This window comes from Dermacentor andersoni, chromosome 6 (genome assembly GCF_023375885.2).
Source record: "Dermacentor andersoni chromosome 6, qqDerAnde1_hic_scaffold, whole genome shotgun sequence".
NCBI classification, from domain to species: Eukaryota; Metazoa; Arthropoda; class Arachnida; order Ixodida; family Ixodidae; genus Dermacentor; species Dermacentor andersoni.
Window position 1 is genome coordinate 34,988,537 of NC_092819.1, and position 20,725 is coordinate 35,009,261.

General features: G+C 47.8%; 1 protein-coding gene across 4 annotated transcripts in view; it reads right to left on the bottom strand.

Moving 5' to 3' along the window:
* LOC126521862 (protein FAM107B) overlaps window positions 1–20,725 on the bottom strand; it is a 181,013-nt gene that overhangs the window by 90,798 nt on the left and 69,490 nt on the right. Inside the window, exon 1 of one of the 4 annotated variants that reach the window (XM_050170570.3) lies at window positions 10,452–10,944. The exons of 2 other annotated variants lie outside the window; for them this stretch is intronic. In XM_050170570.3, the coding sequence (XP_050026527.1) occupies window positions 10,452–10,769 (318 nt within the window). In that variant the 5' untranslated portion in view covers window positions 10,770–10,944. Of the gene's footprint in view, window positions 1–10,451; window positions 10,967–20,725 lie in introns of those variants that run through there. One more of the 4 variants, XM_072288687.1, reaches the window with a different exon arrangement.

Genomic DNA, 20,725 nt, shown 5'->3' on the forward strand with positions numbered 1-20,725 from the left:
TTCTGGGGCACAAGTGGGGATGCGATACGAGCCATGGAGGTCCTGCATGCGCCATTCAGCACTTACAAACATTATTTGACATTTCGTCAGTCATCTGGGCTTACTTGTCAATTCCTGTTTTGCTTTGTTTTCGTTTTCGCTTGTGCTTACTTTCTTGTCTTCTTCATGTCAATTCAGATGTCTCATCTGTAGTAGCAAGCCCTGTATATACTGATGTATATAGCAGGGCTCGCATCCTCAGCGTTTAATGAAGCTCTCACTTTCAAATTATCGGCACAGAAATGTAAATCTGTCGCTATACATTGTCAGCATATATAGCGGATTATCAACTCAAATGCATCTCGGCGCGAAATATACGACAGCATTTTGTCGACATAGGTGCCTCTACTATTATGCTAGGCGGCACATGCGTGTCCTGTTTACATGCAAGTAATTCTTTCGGGCTGCTCTGTCTTAGAGAGAGAGAGAGAGAGAGAGTAACTCTATACACTGGGGCAGCGGAGAATGAAAAAAAAAAGGAGTGATGATGACGATGAAAAGAAGGTGCGTAGATGAACAAGGTGCACCCTGGTTGTGGCGTCTCTAACCAGAACCACCTAGACTATAGGTGGTGTTGCTCCAACCCGACAAAGCCTAACTTATCATTCTTTGATGCGCTTAATTTGATACTTCGAACTTACAATTTAAGCACTGATAATTTGATGCGAAGCCCTCAATGAGGTTTCGATGCCCTCGAGCGTGTTTTCGGTTCTGTGTATTCAACAAACCGATTACTTTAATTAATTAATTATTATTTCATTGCCTTTGCACGAATGTACTCTCCACAGCCACAAACTAAATGTGAACACGTTGATTTAATTTTACTTGATGTGGTACAGTGTTTGGATTTGCGCGGCTAAAACCGCGTGTCTCGGCCCGTGGCTTGTCAAAATGACACGAGCTGCCGTTATAATCAAGGGCGCTCTGCATGCGTCAGCTCAAGGACCCAAAACACGTAGTCATCAGATAGGGGTGCGCTGTTTGACCTTCTCGCGAGTAATCAGGACAAACGCAAAACGCGTGTGCAATTACTTCTGACAGTGTTCGCAATTCGGACTGGTGTCGCAATATAACCTATGAAAAAAGTATCTAAAAGTGAACCATGGTTCTTTTCAATTAATTCCTTACTATAAGGAAACGTTGCTGCTCTCTGCTAAAGAAATAAAGAAAGAAAGAGATAAAGAAAGAAAGGAGGAGGCAGGTGACAAAAAAGAACGCAAGGAAAGAGACTAGCGTATACTGCAAACTGCACGGTGACCATGGAAAGTGAATGAAAAATTGCCTTGTTGACAAGCTGCCTGAGATCGGAGACAGCAACATTACATACACAAGAGAAAAGAAAACAACACACAAATCTACAAGATTACTTGTGCCCTTTGTGTCGGTACGGAGCATGCATGAAAACCATCCGTTTCTACCCATGAAATTATGGGGATAATTGCTCCATTTTTTTGCAATTTTTAGATATTTTTTTCATAACCGAGTAAACAAACACCTAGGATATGTTGGCACCTTTTGTACAACGCCAGTGAATCCTCGCTCCGTCAGAGCGTTTCTGCAGCACGTGCGCAGATGTGTAGCAGTTATTGGAAATGCGATACATTAGTATAGCCCCCACCAATAAAAAAATAATAAAGAATGCGTGCGTGAACGAGCTATTCAATCATAGTGCATGCAAATGGGATAATTAGTCACATATCTGCATTTGCATTTGAGAGCTCGTTCCAGTTCTTCGACGAGTAGGAAAAGTACAAACATAAGGCTTACTATGCTGAAATAAATAAATAAATAAATAAATAAATAAATAAATAAATAAATAAATAAATAAATAAGTGCCATCCGGGGCGTATTTCACTCGGAATGAGGAAAAGAAAATACCTTCGCTTCCCCCCCCCCCCTTCTGCATCCTGATATTCAAGATAGAGGTGCAGTAAGGTCATTAATCAATTAATATTTTAGTTCGAGCATAACTCACGAAACTACTTCCATCAAAAGGCCCACTGCGATGCATGGCTCAGTCCGAACGGCGTTTTGGTGCTGAGAAAGAGATCCCGGGTTCGAGTCCCGGCGGCGGCAGCCGCAGTGCGATGGGCACGGAATGCAAGATCATATACGTGTACCCTCGCTTTGGGCGTACGTTAGAGAATCCATGAGGTCTAAACTAAACCTGAGTCGTCCCACTAACGGCCTTTCTCATGGCTCGCGAGATTGCTTAGGGACTGCAGTCACCATAATTATTTTATTTTGCACAATTTATCCATGAGAATGCGTACTTCTACCTCAGCTAAGTCGAGCCAAAGTTACACGCGAGTAAGGAAATCGAGGAAAATGGAAGCAATTACACGCGCGACGAGCGACTGCCGAATGCGCACAGGTTAGCGAGTGCGCGGCTATAACGCCGAGCGCCAGTTAGCAGCTATAGCTAGCTCCCACACACCGCGTCGTGTGCAGACCAACACGCTAACGTGCTCGCGGCGCTGCCTAATGTCAGTTTACGAAAGAAGACGTCGTAGAGGAAATATTCGCTGAAACGCGCTCGGCTGCTCGCAAAACGCCTCTCCGAGAACCTTTCAAGAGGGGCTCGTTAGCCGCCGGCGCGAGAGCACATTTGCCGTCTCTTCGCGAACGGCCAACCCTGGATGCGAAGTCGCCTGTACACCGCCGGGGCAGCTGCGTTCCTTTCCTTCCGCGTACACATGAGAGCGCCTCGCGAAGTCGATCCACGAACCGATCCAACCGTCTCTATGCGGTCCCCTCCTCGTCTCCGTGCATGCGTCCCCGGGTCGCGCAATACTGCGAACCAGTTACGCGTCTAATAAGGAACGTGATGAATCGAGGCAGCCGCGCGCGGATGCACGACGCGTGCTCCGTATCGAGCTGCTCGAGTTTCGGCGAAATACGATCGCTCACGTATAATATGCACGCTCCGACCGCGCGTGAGCTGGGATCGGAATGGCGTAGCCCAAACCTGGCGAGTGGCTTGCACCGCTCAAGGGCGCGCCACGGGACGTTTCCTTGACGGGTCCGCAAAAGAGTGACGACCGTGAAGGTCTGCTGAAGCGCTGCAGGGGGTGGGGGGGTGGGGGGGGGGGGGAGGGAGGGGCGCTTTCGACGCCCGCGAGGCGAGTTCGGTCGGCGCTACGTGACTGCTCGTTATAACATCGACACGAACGTTTATAGCCATGGTTTCATACAAAATTTGCCACAGGGAACGCTGGCGCTGCGGTTGTTCAACTGCTATATGGGAAGAATCCACACAAGAAGGTCTACCGTCTGTTCCAAATGAGTATGCGGCTTTATCGGCACGCTATACAGGGGAACCAGGATACGATATCCTTCCTCCGCCACATAAATCACTCACGAGGGCGGAGGCCACTGACTGGAGACAGGTCCAGACAGAAACCTTCCCGAACTTATAAACCTACGAAGTAAAATGCACCTCACCAGATACGCAGCTAAGTGTCCGGGCTCTGTCAAAAACCAATCTTGTATCGCTCCACACGGGTATGCCAACTTATAACAGCAGTCCCCAAAAATCATAGATCCAAGTGCGGAGTAACGGGAGGCACTGCTGGCCAGCGACCGCTGCGAGGACCTAAACGGTCTCGTGCATCGAGCACGCAGGGCAGCTGAGGCCGTTGCAGTCCAGCACAAAGGGCCCGACCCGTGCTGAACCCAGTCAAGAGCGTCCGACAAGACCCTGACTGACTACAACAAATGACCCTGTAGAGACCAATAAATGTTTTTGATGATGATGATGATGGTGGTGGTGATGATGATGATGATGATGATGATGATGATGGTGATAATAATAATAATATAATGATTTATTTCCATCACCATTACATTGATGGAATGATGTGGGAATTCGATTGTTGCACGGATTTGGCTAATCTTGAACTGGATCCACTCACATCACTACCCTTCCATATTGTACTACCTGCACGAAACAAATGTTTATTTGTAACCGTATATTTATGATACGTAAAGGCAGTCTTCCAAAGCAAAAGACAGATTAGAGGAGACAGAGAAAGAGAGAGAGAGAAAGAAATGAAAGAAAGAAATAAAGAAAGGGCCGAGAGGTCCAATCTTGGTGCTTGTAGCTTCAGGCGTTGTCGTGACGTTATAATTACGCTTTATCTTTCTTAAAAGAGACTGCAGTATGATGGACATGTGTTGAAACGCCGCAATGATATTGTAAGAGACGACCGGGCGGAGAAATTGCCGGCCTCGATCGTCAGGCTAAATTCACCTGTTGCTACAACCTCTCACATGTTGCTACAACCTCTCACATCTTTCTAATTTTCCAATAAATCATAATTTTCTATAAACGCACGAAAACAAAACGTTCCAGCACACTCATTTAACCATTTGGAATTGTTGCGTTTGTAACGCAATATCTTGTTCAAAGCTGCCAATCAGTAAAATCACAAGTCTGTTCGAAGCCAGAAGGACGAAGCGCGGGCGAATCAATGTTCACCCACCATTCCACCATTCCCATTCTGTCTGAACAGCTATACTTGAGCCTCCAGTAGACGCTACCACGTACCAGAGTTCCCTGTAGTAGATTTTGTAGGAAACAATGTCTACAGGGTTGCGGCGCTATGCCACAAAAGTTAAAGATGTTTTCCATAAACATGTCATGCGAACGCACGGATAGCACAGTTGTTCGAATAAAAATCACGTTCAGCAACACTTGACATGGTATGAGCTAGCTAGCAGTGTATATATATATATATATATATATATATATATATATATATATATATATATATATATATATATATATGCAACATTTACACAGAGCTACAACTCGTAAACGAAATAGTGCTTCGATATATCAAATACGTAGGACGTTCCTTAAAGAAAAGAATCCGGAGAGAAAGCTTTCTTCCTGAAAGCCAGAGACAAACGCTACTGAAGATTTCTGCGAACGGGAAAGATATCATCTGTGTTGCTTCCGTACACTTCTTTGACAGCCCCTTATAAGCAGATAATGTCCAATAGCCACGAAACTGCTACCAAGGGACCTTCCAAGCCCCGTAACGTTGGCTAAAGAGCCAATCGCCATTCGCACATGCAAGACACACTCTGCATTCTCTGGCGCGGACAATGGCATGCCTTTGTCGGGGCCAACTAATCTGCGCCGTTACCCTGTAAGCGAAGTCCCAGTCCAACACTGGCGGGACAATTAAGCCGATCAGACGAGTCGGCGGCCCGCCAATCCTTGCACAAACGCGCGTCCCTGAACAAAAGCAAGTGGCTGCTGCATGCCCGTGCGAACCTCTCCGGTGAGCGGGCGCGCTGTCGCCTCGCGCCGCTGTCTTTAATTCCGTCCTCCGAGCACCCCCATTGTTTCTGGGACAATCGCCGAGATGCTCTGGCGCAGTCTTAATTTACGAAGGGAATCCGGTATTGAGTTTGGCGCCGATTTGTTCATAAACGCACACCCACTTGTATAGGAGCATCGCGAACGTCCATAATGCATTCCACGCGAGAAAGCGAAGCGCTAAGAGGACTCGCTGAACGATGGCTTTCGCTTAGAGTTCATTAGTGCACAGGCGGTGTGTGAACTAATTTGTGTTAGCGTGTTTGTGTACATTCGTTTTAGAGCAGAAATTAGCTGTATCCTGGAGGACTGTATACACCCAGAAGTGACTGGAAAAGCTCCACCAGAGGAGCGCTGGTCTGAGGGCTTCCCATCCGACATAGTAACACCATCTTAAAGCCAATAAAATTTTCATTCATTCATTCATTCATTCATTCATTCATTCATTCATTCATTCATTCATTCATTCATTCATTCATTCATTCATTCATTCATTCGTTCATTCATTCATTCATTCAGCTACAATCACGCGCCAACGCTAAGATATGGTATGGATGCCAGCAGATCATGTTTGCAAGTGTGGATACTTGCCTAGCGCATACCACTTTTGTTTTTCCCGATAAAGTTGAAGAAACGCTGCACTCGCATTGACTCGATTCCCTGCTGCGATTTGCACTTTATAGTGAACGTTACTGTACGCGCGCTCGACATTGACCTGTTTCTCTTTCTCTCTCTCTCTCTCTCTTTCCTTTTCTTTTAGTTTCTTCAGTTCATTGCGCAACGAGTATCCAGTGCCATATACAGGAGGTAGCATACTTAATTTAAGTCGAACTAATTAAAACTATTACGGGAATTTTTAATTGACGCCATTTCGTTATTAGAGGCGACTCGAAGACTATGTAAGTGAATAAAACAAAAAGTGATTCCTACTGCCCCTGAAGTGAAGATACAGATGACGAGGGACATTGGTGTCATTGCAACTCCTATTGGTGATCTGCTGCGTACAAATTACGTGGTTGGAGCAATGCAGGCGTCATCTCGCAAGATCGACCTGACACAAAGAAAAAATTAAAAAAGAAAAAGCGTTCGCTTCAGCGCAGACATTAGTAGTCATGCAAGCATTGCATAATCAGAAAGGGTGTGGGCAATGCATAAGTGAATACGTCGAAGAGCGGCGACCGTTCACAGCTACTGTAGTCGCTGATAGCAAGAATGGAAAAATACCGTTAAAGACGGCTGTCAGGCTGGCAACACAATGTCCGTTCTTATTTTTTATATATCCCCAAAAAGAGTCCACACGGTTAGATTTGGCAAGAATACAGGCAGAAAATAACGGTGTATATCGTATTAACACCGACCGTCCCATGACTTTCAACAAAACGGCTGATGATCTGAAGTTACAAAGCCTAAGCGGTAAATTCGAAAATTAAGATACGCAAACATAGTTGGAATGACATAGATTGCAACTGATGTCATTCTGTGGTAGCAGAAAACTGGTATACATTATCCATTATCTATAGACCATGCATGTTGTCACTGGAGTCATGTGACATGGAAAGGCAGAAGAACGAAAATCGAATGAAGGGTGTTTGACAGGCAGTCCAAATCGATCATCTCATAATTATTTTTAAAAAGGTTTATGATCACTGTATTCTGCCAGTACTACTCGAAGTAGCGAATATGTTCAGGCTGACAAAAAATTTGATATAGGAAGCAAAGAATTGCGCAACGACAGAAGGAAAGAAAATTATAATGATAGATTAGGTGGAAGCCGGTGAAGACGAGGGATTGGCCAGGCGGCGGCCAAAATTAAATTATGGGGTTTTACGTGCCAAAACCACTTTCTGATTATGAGGCACGCCGCAGTGGGGGACTCCGGAAATTTTGACCACCTGGGGTTCTTTAACGTGCACCTAAATCTAAGTACACGGGTGTTTTCGCATTTCGCCCCCCATCGAAATGCGGCCGCCGTGGCCGGGATTCGATCCCGCGACCTCGTGCTCAGCAGCCTAACACCATAGCCACTGAGCAACCACGGCGGGTTAACGGACACCAAGGAAAGTGCAACAAAGTCAAAGGATGCGCAAGAAGTAGTGAAGGGAGTAGAAACTATCATCGTAAAAAAAAAGAAAGACACGTGTTCGGCTGACGCAGGAATACGTATCTTGAGGCCTCCTACCGATACCTTTATTTGATAGTAAAATTCGTTAAGCCGATGCTGATAGCTAGGTGGCGAGTACGACTGCGACGTGATAAGCTATAATCGTTAACGACTTGTTCGTCATTGCCTCAATGATCCACTCACTCATCCGCCCCCATTCAACATTGCGTTCGTTCATTCATTTTATCTGGAATGGCTACTATACGGTTTGGTGAAACACTGCGCTTCGAGGCAATGCTATTGACCAAGGACGTGAAAACCCTAGTTCCTAGTTCCTCACGTCCTTGTACGTAGTATTGCGTCACAGCGCAGTGGTTCATCATGCCACGGTACCACCTGATCCCCGATAACACAACATTATATACTCTATGGTACATAGCAGCTCTATTACATCGTGGTTTCACATACATACATACATACATACATACATACATACATACATACATACATACATACACACACACACACACACACACACACACACACACACACACACACACACATACATACATACATACATACATACATACATACATACATACATACATACATACATACATACATACATCAGAAGAACTTCAATTTAGCCTAGTTGGTGTTTACTGCATATCATATTGACCGCAAATAAAGACGGAGACAGCGGGAGAGAACACATAACACGGGCGGAGTTACCCAATTGGAGTTACCGCCCGTGTTGTTTATGTGTTCTCTCCCGCTGTCCCCGTCTTTATTTGCGGTCAATATGACATACATACATACATACATAATACATACATACATACATACATACATACATACATACATACATACATACATACATACATACATACATACATACATACATACATACATACATACATACATACATACATACATATTATCATTATAACACACAGTGTACGCGAAGTTGGGGCGAGAGCACGCGAAGGTGCCCTTTGACTCAAGGAAACGCCAGTGATTTAGTGCGCGCGCCGCACGCGACAAGATAGATGCGGGAGCAAGGAGTTTGCGCCACACGATAAGGTCGTACCATTACATCTACACAAAGGCCGAACCACCAATGTTACGGCGCCGAGGCGTTCTGGCAACATGCGTCACGTCCTTTGATAGGACGAGTACAAGCGTGTGTTCATGTGGAGTGTGCCGGAAAAAAAGACATCTGAAAAAAAAAAAGACGAGAAAAGAAGAACGTAAGGACTGTCGTGGAGAGTTAGAGGAAATTTTATAATTGTCTGATTTCAAAGTTTAAACTGTCGTCGGTCGTGTTGGTTGGTTGCATCGCGCGTCGCGGCGACTCAGTGGCTGTTCTGCTTCTGAGCGCGAGGTCGCGCGTGCGATTACCGCAGTACGCGCTCGTGTATTTAGGCGCATATTGCAGGACTCCAAGGAAACAAGATAATTCCGTAGGCCTCCGCTACAGTGTCTCTTACTGCTCAAGTGTTGGTTAGGTGCGTTAAAAGCAATCAAGCATTCAATTAATTAATTAATTAATTAATTAATCTATCAGTCAATCCGTGTACGTTTCTCGAAATACCGGGTGTTTAGGTTGATGTTCAAAATACTGAACTTGAGCGCCATATACGCTATTGGAAGCTTTGCCACGGGATTTGATGATCGACTTGGATGTGTGTTTGATGGCACAAGGACCCAATTTGATTACCAATAGAAACGAACCCGCATGACTTGCTGTATGACTGACCAAGTGTAGCCAAAGAGCGGTATAAAGAGCAAAAAAAAAAAAAAAGAGAGAATGTAAGGTAAGAGTGCGAGTATAAAGGTCCCCACAAAAACATGGTCGATAAGGCCAAGCAAGAAAACTTTGAAGGTATTGAAGTTTGTACATTGCCACATGTTAGTAGAGCACGAGTGGTGATAAAGACGACGGCCACCGTGCAGCGAAAAATCGAAAGCAGGGCACCAGCGACATGCAACGCGGAGGCGGTGATTAACACACAAACGATGAGCAGTGCACGACTAATGAGCAAGCAGTGCGCGAGAAGCGCTGAGGCGGCCACGGGGTGGATCACGCGAGAGGCGATGATGAGTGGCTCACGAGCGATGATCGTTCCAGGAGTGATAAGGCAACTGCGCGGTTTGACGAACACCGCGCAGCGCCATATTGCTTCACGAACTGGTAGGCGCCGCTGTATACTATGCAATTGCCGCTCGGGGCACGAGCAAAAAGACGCGCGCTGAGCAGCGCGTGCAAACTGAACAGCCTGCGATGTCTGCAAAGCTATGCCGAACAGAAAATGACGTTGTGCCTACGTGATGATGAGATTGATGTAGATGCACCGGCGGGAACTGCATCGAGAAAGTTGCGCGTCGGACAAGAGATGAGCAGTGCGGAGTTGTTACAGCGGAGCAAGTGTTACGGAGCAGTGTTACGAGGTATACTACGCCAAAGCTATAGTATACACAATGTTCCAAAGCAGTGTGTCACTGGCGCGGAAGCTACACAGCCAGCGTTAGCCAATACACAGCGTGTACGCAGGCGCGAATGCACACATTTGCTCCTCGCGACCCTCCGCCTCTCACTTGCCCTTGCCAGAACATGCCTCGCCCGCATATGCCTTCCCCTGCACTATACCATCCTACTGTGCAACAGAGTCAGTGTTACTTGTTGAATGACCAGCATTTGAAAGTTTTGGAGTACGAGTTGGACTCCTGTCTTCCCTCTCTTGGAAATGCTGTAAGTGATCAAGATCAACTATAGATGATAAGAGTCAATGCCCTCGAGACGACCGGGCTCTCTTCTTCTGACGGAGTGCTTACACAATCTACAGCGTACCACAGCTGCTCGCACACACTTCTTTCCTGCCCTATCCAGCACTCCGGATCCAACCCATCCCCACTGCCAATACCGCACATATCGCAGCACGTGCACACCCCGACAGCGCGCGCGTATCTCGTGTGTACTACCTGTGCCCTGGCCGAAACGTGCGCGGCCGACGCGCTCCTGGCGACACCCCTGGGGGCGGCCGTCCTCTGGATCTGAGGAGCGACGGCTTGCTGCGGCGTCTCTCCGCTTCCGTCCTCCGATCGCGTGGCCGGCGTCGGGAAGAGTCCGTCGCGTTGCCACTGGTGCACACTTTCGATGATGGAATGCGACGGGTGCGCCTTGATGCGCACGCACTTGTCGCCCCGCGGGCCGATCATGCCGGCCGCGCATCGCTCGTCGAGAAGCACGCTCCCCGGGACAGCCGTGGTGGCGGCGGTCGTGGCGCCGAGCAAAACCATGCGCGCACACTCTCAGCTCGGCGTTCGAAGACTCGCGCACGTCACTGGCGCTATGGCGCTAGCACATGCACTCGACGACACACTCTTTGGAATGGACAGGCGCTCGAAGCACGAACAACACACTCGCCTATTCCTATACAAAGCAGACGACGGCGCGAGCAGACGACGCCGCCACAAGCGCCCGCGCAGACACCCCGGTAACTACGACGTCGGGACGGGAGGCAAGTTTCTCTCTGTAGGAAGCTTGGCGGCCGTCCGCCTTGGCGCCTGCTGACGCTGCCGGCGGCGTCGCTAGCGTTCGCAGGTGCAGCGGCAAGCAAGCGAGCAACAAGGTCGGCAGCTCGCAGGAAACCAGCGTGGTCCGGCCACTTCTTCTTCGGCGGCGGCGGCGCACTTTCCCCTCCGGGGGAGGCATAAACAACGAAACGTCGCGCCGCGGCAGGCCTCAGCGAGGGCGAGAAAAAAACGGGTCACGTAATCGAGCTCCCCCCCGCTCGCGTGGCCCCGGCACTGCTGCTTGCGAGGAGAGAGAAAGCCTCGTTCGGATTGCCGCCGCGATCTCGCCCTTCTTCGAAATGCCGATGTATTGCTGCCAGACCGTTTGATGTCGCGGTCTCGATCGGACCAACTTATCTGCGGGTCGACGGAAGCGAGGGAACGGCTCGCGCGGGCCGAACGACCGACACGGCCCCGAGACGGGTCGACCCGGGCGTTGCGCCGTGTGCCCCAGGCTGTCGAGGTCTGGATTGAAACGCAGTGGCTGTCGGTGCTAGATAAGCGGTGCGTGATTGCCGAACTCCGCTGAGGCTGTTCTTATACGCAATGCGTTCGTTTTGTCAACAGATGATGTCCGTGCGACCTTTTCTTTAGTGGCAACGGACTCATTAAAATCGTCTGTGGCAGACAGCGCAAATAACTCGGTCACGTCAGCTGGATTACACAGAGGAGCCGATCATCACTTGCACGAACAAAAATTGCAGAATGATAACTAATTAACAAAGATTCACTAATTAGCTTTGTAGTCATTCACCTTATGACGCACGTCCCAAATGCGGAACTGAAATCGAGTAGTGGTGAACTCGCTTCCATTTAGTATAAATCGTGTGCTTAGCACCAGCTTCGAGAAATACGTCCTCAAAATCCGCAAGGAAATGCACTGATGCTCTAGTTATCACTCACCAGTGATTGATTGTTAAGCAATGCCGACAAGCCTAACTGCAACAGACCGCCCTTGAGTAACCTCATTTATGCTGTCACGTGACTGCTGCAGGTCTTGGCGCGCTATGGACTGAACTCAGCTAAGGCTGTTCTTATACGATATAATGGTCTTAATAACGCTGCAGTGTAGATAGATATATATACTAAAACAACAAGAAAGGAAGAGATGAAGGGCAGAGATGTTAACCAGAGTAACTGTCTGGCTGGCTAATTTGTATATAGTTTATACATTGTCATACAGCTTTAGGTACGAAGCTATTTCACACAGTTTCACACTCTGCAGCGCAGTTGGCCAGAGGTACGACAGCCCCGTTAACGTACACAGCCCGTGTATTTGATCCGGCTGAGATTTCTTGAGAGACCGCCTCCAAATACGAAACTTCCAGTTCTATAGAGGAATATCGCGATCTGGCGTGCAACATCACGCCTTTTGTTGTATTTTTCTTCAAAGTGAAATATTCTTCGCTTTGTTACCCGATCACAAAAGCGCTCTATACATGTTTTTCTCACGCACGCCGGAAGGTGATAAAAACGCAAGTTAGCTCGTCAACTGAGGTTTCGCTTCTCGGCGAGCGCTTGAGACATCGGCCAATTGCAGTAGATCGGCAATTATTCGAACCGGTCTCTTGCGGTATCCGGCGACAAAAAGAAAAGTTGCGCGCGGAAAGCAAGGGTATCGAAGAACGGGCACAAGGCCTCAATAACCTTTGTTGCCGTAGATGTCGCAAGCCGCTTCTCGCGAATATTGATCTCGACGTCGAAAATAGGTCCGCTTTACGGATGTCACGTGACTCGTCAATTAACGTTCGCGGCCAGAGACGACAGCTTTCCTGCCTTCGGGTGTATTACATGCCTCACGGACGTTATCGGAATGATGCGGAATAAGGCTGTCACAAAAGCTATTAAAACGAGTCTGTATAAAGCGTCGATTGACATCTTACAAACTACATGGCTAGGCGATAGATTTTTAATTCGATAACATTGTATACGTGACGTCACGCACTTTGTAGCTATCCGTGTGACGAAAAAATAGAGGTCTATAACGAATGCGGTGAAGTCTATAACGGGGAGTCTCAAATCGCGAGCTGTCATGAGGGACAGCTAGCATACTTACAAGAGTAGTGATGCTAAGTTCCGGCGTTGTATTTTTCTCGTTTTGCTTATACGCGATAATTTATGAACACCCTGTGTTGCGACAACTGAATAAAAGCGCAGGTCTGAAGACCGTCCGCGGTCTCTTTTACTCATGCATGGTCTACTGACTTATAACCTTACGCGTATAGGGTTAAAGCGCAAAGGCTGTCAGTGCGCCCCCCCCCCCCCCCCCCCCGTATGTGTAATTATTTACTTTCTTTGGGATCGGCAGCATAAACTTTTTTTATTTTTACAAGAGACAACATGAGCCCCGGGATTCGTAAAACGATGAGCTCATAGCACCAGCTTGTCATCTCCATTGCCCTACATAAAGGAGAGAAAACAGACACACAGCAACGATCCCGCACATTACGTATGCAAAGATCCAAGCTAAGCCGGACGAGGGTCTCAAAACTCCATCTGCAAGGCGATAGATGACGTAACGCTACCTCAGAGAGAAACCCGGAAGGCGACGTCCATAAATTACCGCGTTCGGACGCGCAGATGTGGCGCTAAACGGTTGATAAATGGAGTCATCGGTAACGCGCGCGCATAAAAATATCTGCCCTAGCTGCATGCCGGAAGAAGGTGTCTCCAACTCGGTACTTTCGAAAACTGGGAAAGGTGTGACAGCGAAGCTAGCTTCGATAGTTTTCCGCGCCTCAACAAGTCGACGATGGGAGGCGCGCAGCGAAAGGCAATCAGCCCCGGAGCGACGCAGGCCGTGTCGTCGGTTTTAGCCTTTAACGGCCGGCAAGACAGTTCTTACTTCTCTAAATAATACTGTGCAGTACCGCGGAGAGTATACCGCCAGCTTCACCTACAGCATGGGACGTCATTCGCCGGCGGTGTTGGTACAGAATCGTGGACTCTCTTGCGGCGTAACACACTCCATAGCTTTCATTTATGGCAGCTGAAACCTAAACACCCATTCGCCTAAGAACAAGTTCTTTCGGAATAGCAGCTTAAACTTGAAATGAAGGCCTGCCAGACTTGTTGTCGTCGTTTATCAAATAATGAAAAAAGAAAAAGGCAACCGCAAAGCTGGCTATATCATAATCACCAAAAACAATTTTCAGCGACTAAAAGAAATGTATAAAAAAGATAATAAATAACATTGGAAAAGAAAAAGAATAGAGTTTAAAAAAAATTAGATAAGTAAAGAATAAACATTTCCATATGCATAGCCAGAATGCGATGTATCGGCCATACGGTAACGTTCGGTCACGTCTCTCTTCGCCATTTAGAACAGTAACTAACTTATTCATAATTTTGTGCAAGATTTGATCTTTCAACAAACGGACATGTGGGTAAGTGTCAAACCAACCACGTTCTTTTTGTTTTTCCTCGATAAGGTACAAATATAGCGATGAAATTGCATCAAGTCAAACCAAACTTAATTCCAACTTCAGATATGGGGATAGCCGTGGTCAAAAACCCTGTGCATAAGATCGGCTAGGACCACCAGTACAAATGGCAGAGACAGGCAAATACAGCACAACGTGAATATAGTTAACGCAAACAACAAAAGAAGAAATTGCGCATACATGAGCAAAACAACAACCTCAGAGACGCATCATGTGTAATGGATGGATGGATGGATGGATGGATGGATACAACTTTCTTGTACGTCCGGCAAGGTTTAACGCGGATACGGATCCAAAAATGTGTACGGATCCAAAAGAAGCGCTAACATGATACACGATATGTAGCAATAAAGGAAAGCGGGAAATACGCCATATCGCAATGAGCACATTGTCAGCACTAACTCTACGCTATACACACATCGGATTGCTTGCCGAGCAAGTGTTTGCCTTAAGAGAAAATAAACCTGTAAAGTTCATGACTGGCCGGCTCGTGCCTCTGACCAGTCGCGAAAGCCGGCGATACCAGAAGCAAGGCCGTGACAGGTAAGCACGAACCGTTTTCACGAGCAAACAGCGCTGGGTGCCCTTGACGTCACGTGACGCCTGTGGCATGTGTACACACGGTAACGGTGGCCGTCACTGGTCCTCCCTTCGCAGCTGCTAGACTCCACGGCACTGCTAGTGATGTCAGCTGGATAGCGGATTAGATAAAGGCGCATCACTCAATCGTGCTATTGGTCCGTGGCCACGGTTATCTAGAGCGTGCTCCAATGCTGCACAGATTTGCCGAGACGGATTGCAGGAACCGGGGCCACCAGGAGACCACTATACTCGACGACGGAGCGCACATTACAAACGAAAAAAAAAAAAAAAAAAAACACGGAGAAAAGCTCATCTTCCAGATTTCCCGAAACCAGCGACACAGCAGCGAAGAATTACGCCCCCGAACAACAACGTAATTGAAAAGGAAGGAGAATAAAAAACAAGAAATGAGGGGTTGGACGCCGTTAATGGTCATTTGCGTTTTCTCTCTTTTTTTATTTTTGCACAGCTACCAACTTTCCGTTCTCACGCCTTAGCGCACTGGCAAATGTTGCTACCGACTTTCCACGCAAACGAAGGATGATGGAAGCAAAACAGAGAAAGGCAGTGCTACTGGTTCAGCGCCCTCTTCTTTTTTCTTTTTTGCCTGGTGAAACGATGTCGTGCGCATGCATGTGACTGCCGCTCACAAACAATGCTCTCTCTCTCTCTCTCTCTCTCGTTTCTGTAAAACCCTCTCACAACTCGTTGTGGAGCTTTCAGAGGGTATTCACTCTGACTATGAGTGGCTTTACTTTGTGTCTTCTTAATCTTAACTCATACGCAGGAGATTAGAGCACTCGAAATAAGTGGCCTGACTCACTGGGTGGAGAGAAATAAAATGTTCAGAGGCAAGACGAAGAGGAAAAAAAAAAGAGACAATCAGCAACTTACATTGTACCTTCAGTACACTGTAAGACGTGGGCAGCCGGAAAAACAACCACAAGTATACGAAAGCAACAACACCACGATGACGACTACACGATGACTCGCCCATCGCAGCTAGGCCCGAGATTGAACGTGCACCAAAAGCCTTGTTCCATGCGGAGTGATAGCTCACGTGGTCCGGGCATCCAGCCTTTATCGTGGCGATACCTTTAGCACAAATCGAGGCATCCGGCTCTAGCGAAACCGTCGTAGCACGGAGCCTGTTGCCCCATCAAAGTTCCGATCGCATGTCCTATCAATTTACCTTGCCGGAAAAACAAGAAAGAGAGAAAAAGAAAAGAAAAAGAAAGCACGTTATCTAGTTGGTTCAACGCCTGCCAAGTCTCTTCCACCGTTCCTTCTTACGTTTTCAAATAAAAGCTTAAATAAATAAATTTTACTGGACTACACATACCGAAAGCCGCACAGGGCCTCTGTTTGTAAACAGCAGTAGGGCGAAATATTATTATGAAAAAAAAAATCAGTGTCAATTTAATGCGGATCCATGATTTCAACCGCGTTCACTACATTGCAAAGTGTTGTTCCGAAGCTCACTTGACACACGGCCTGCCTCTCCGAGGAGAGACACGTATACAGTGCAGCTGACGGTGGCCCGGAGCAGACCACCGTTAGTTGCAGTGTATATATATATATATATATATATATATATATATATATATATATATATATATATATATATATATATATATATATATATATATATATATATATATATATATATATATGTATATATATATATATATATATATATATATATATATTTTTTTTTTTTTTTGTAAACCCTGATGAAGATCGGTCCACCGATCGAAACTGTCGAAATTAAATACTTGTTCTGTTTACCTAGTAGCACCACTCAAGTTCTTTACGTTTGAAAGGTAGCCTGAAGAATCCCTCTTTGCCTACTATATATATATATATATATATATATATATATATATATATACCGAAAGCTCTGACGAAGCCTGGTCCACCAGCCGAAAACGTTTAGTAAATAAGTCTTCCAAAAAGTTCGTCGTCTCTTTCCAGCGTGTATATGTGTATATATATACCTTTATTACCTGACCTACCTCTACCTCTACCACGTGGCCGACTTCCCACACACTTCACACGCATACACTTTTTCCACTTTGACACTCCTAATGCTAACGCATAAAAAGTAGTCCCAATTATTTTGCGTTTTCCTTCCAAACAAGCACATTGCACGACCTTCAGCGGATATTTCGGGATTTCAGGTCACAGAACAGAGCCTCACCAGCAAAGGTGTGCGATGCGCTTCCGTCTTGGCCGTCGGAAAGTACGACTTCGGCGTATCTGGACATAATAAGTACACCAGCGTTTTCGCATTTCGCCCCCATCGAAATGCGGCCGCCGTCGCCGGGATTCGATCCCGCGACCTCGTGCTCAGCAGCCTAACACCAGGCGAACAACTCTCGCATTGCGTAACTCAGCGTGTCAACGTCGTTTACGCGGTATGTCACGTGGCGTAACGCAAAGGCACCGCACCACGACGACCCAGCAGCACTTGTAGCGCACCGCGGTCAACGGGGGAGCGGAAGGCGGCCATCAGCGCGCTCACCGCGCGTAATGACGACAGAACGGGCGTGGCTCGCGCGCGCGCGCGAGAAGCAACGCGAACGGTGTCAGGTGCACAGCACCGCCGAGCCGAAGCAACTGCGCGTCTTTCCTCGTAACGCCACGGTGGGCCGATATATCTTGAAGCACGCCTATATAGAGCACCTATAGCGATGAGGTACGCCTCGCCATCGATAAGTATATATACCGACATGTATCTTCCGCCCTGAGCTCTGTAATAAACGTCCGTGTACTGCATCTATAACCCAGGATAAATAAAGAAGAATAAAAGCTACAGGTTACGGTCAAAATATGCCTGTAACACCTCTCGGCTATTGCCACTCGTATTATTCAATGAGGGCGCGAACAATGGTGAAAGACAAGCCCATAGTAGTACTGCAGGCGTGGTATATATTCACCGTATACGGCGATTCTCGTACAGTAGGAACATGCTGGCCGGTACGGTAGACGGAGAGGACGCCTCAATAAGGCGCGCCATACATACGATAAAGCACCAGATAGGTCCCTTCGAAGCACCGTTTGTGAAAACACGGCGCCGCTGACAATCGAGTAAACGGCCAACTATGTAGAGAGGCTGAAATAAGCTAAGCGTTGCGTGAACGCTCTGTCGGATACGGCGCTATGGGAAGACTATGAGCGAATCTATACGGTGATGTGCCACGGTGCGTGTAAGTGCACGAAAGGAGGACGGTAATTAGACTCCCTGCTAGTGATTGCAGTCTCGTGGAACGCGCTGGGCCCAGGCGTACTGCGATGGTGATGCGTTCCAGCCCACGGGTTCGCCCCACTGAACGCGCGACAGATCTGCGGTTTCGGATGGACGTGCCAGTGATTGAGACATAGAATAAAAACGGTTGCGCTGATATCAGCGGATACCCTGGCGAGGAGGTCACTGATAGGATGAAACCAGATATAACCGCCGGTACAGGGCAAGCACGCTCACTGAGCAGAAAGTTGTCGCTGTAGTAGTAGAAAGAAAGAGAAAATGAAGAGAAAAAAAATACTATGGTGTAAAGCGCTGGGCTGTAGTACCCGCCACCCCCAAAATAAGGATACAATACTACAGTACACAGAAGTACCGAAAGTACTTGGCAAACAATATAGATATAACGCTTGACTTTAACGACACTGAATGATACAACATTGATTACAGCATAATTTCAATCACTCGAAGAAAATACTTGTTTACCCGTCAACTACCAACCACATCAGCGCTGGCAAACGTTGTAACCTCTTTACGGAGCCACATGACCCGCAAGAGCAATCAAAACGTGAAGACTCGAACTGACGTTAAGAGGCAAAGCGCAGGAAGGGGCCACCAATCGCACCTTACACGATCGCCCCTTCACTTGTTCGGGTCCGCAATTTTCAATCTTAAAAGGTCACCACCACGACAGCTTCGGGGCACCGATTTTCGCATCTTAGCTCTCGTCTTATCGACGCCTCTGCGGACACCTCCCCCCAGAGCGCCGCGCGGGGTCCATGCACAAAATGTGCTCGGATACAATCAGAACCGCTCGCGCTCGCGCTTCCGACATCATTCAGATTACGTCGCGAGCTCCTCGCTTTGTCGCCCGGTAAGAAAAACCGCTGCCTCTTACCCCGCGCCTCCCTCGCCCTGTCGAAATGATTCGCGTGGCAGCGACCGCGATGGAGGAGTCGCAATCGCATGCGCGAAAGAAACTGGAATCGCGGTCGGCCTGTTTGAATTAGGAGGACTTTGTTTTCTGAGCACGCGGACTCGACGGGCGAGGAGGTGGCGTAGCGGGGGGAGACGGTGGAGGAGAGATGAGTATACGCATGCGGACAGCCCACGAGACGGATGGAAGAAGAAGAAGAAGAAGAAGAAAAAAAAAAAAAAACTCGGCGACACACATTTCGAACCGACGCTGCCGCCGCGAGGAACACACATGCTCCGCAGGAGATTGCGATACGCACACGCGCGCCGAACGCGCGCGGAGGCGCTCGCATTTCGCCGTTCAGCCGTCGAATAGATTTGAAATGGCGGCCCTAATGGTTTCTCTGAGTACGCTGCCGCGGGCGGTCTCTCTCATTGCTGCTTGTTCCTGTCGTGAGGAAATACCGAAAGTACAGGGAATGAGCTGGTGGAGCGCAACGAATGTTGTGCCCGTATACATGTCGGCTACGCGTAACGAGCCCATTATTAACGGAAATATGTGCCATATTCTACGAAATCGCGCACATCGAGGTGTTTACTGTGACTGGAAATAGCTATAACAGAGGTATTTGTCTATTCCAAATGAGGGGGTGGGTGGCAAGGGGAGGGGGACGGAAGCTATGGCGCAACTGGCGATAGACTACGAAATTGGCGGGCGGTATAGCAAAAAAAGTCTCCAATGAAACCTTCATGCATTTAACAAAACCTTATAGTTGAAGGATGCGTTGAGAGCGTATTATGTGAAACTGAAAACCTGTAAGGGCCGGAGATGTAATGCACAAAGAGTGTAAGTGTGCAGACGGATGTAATAATTACAGGGAAAGCAAACTGACATAAATAAGAATTAGATGCGTCGAGTTTCTTCACTTCCTAGTTTTTCTTTTCCCTTATTTACTGCATGTTGTGACGACAGTTCTGCTTGTTGTTGTTGTTTCAACGCAGTTACGTCTGAAGACACACGGAAATTGTTGATATCCTCTGTTACGTTTCGCCTACGACGCGCGGTATAGCCGGCGCGGATGCAACGGACGCCGGGGCTTCGTTCAAAGCGGCGGACATTTTGGCCCGTTCGGAGCTGCCGCAAAGCCTCCCCGCCAAGCGCGTCCAGGCGTGTTTCAGTGCCACGTGTCTTCGTGTGTGCGTGTGTGTGTGTGTGTGCCCACGCTTGTCAAAGCGCGGCAGCCGTTGAGAGGAGCTCCCCAAGTGTGAAGCGAGGAGGTCTGATCGGCGCCTGCTCGGCGGTTGAGTCACTACACTCGTCTCAACATGTATCTCAGCTCGTCCGTGCCCCGCCGTCACGTGGTCTCATCCCGTGACCTTCCTTCTTGCCCGCGACGCCGAGAGTATAAGAGCAGCTGCCCCCGGACGCCAGGAGAGAGGCTCCGATTTCTTCCGTTGAGTTACGTGCTCTCCCGTCTCTCCACTTCGGTCGACCT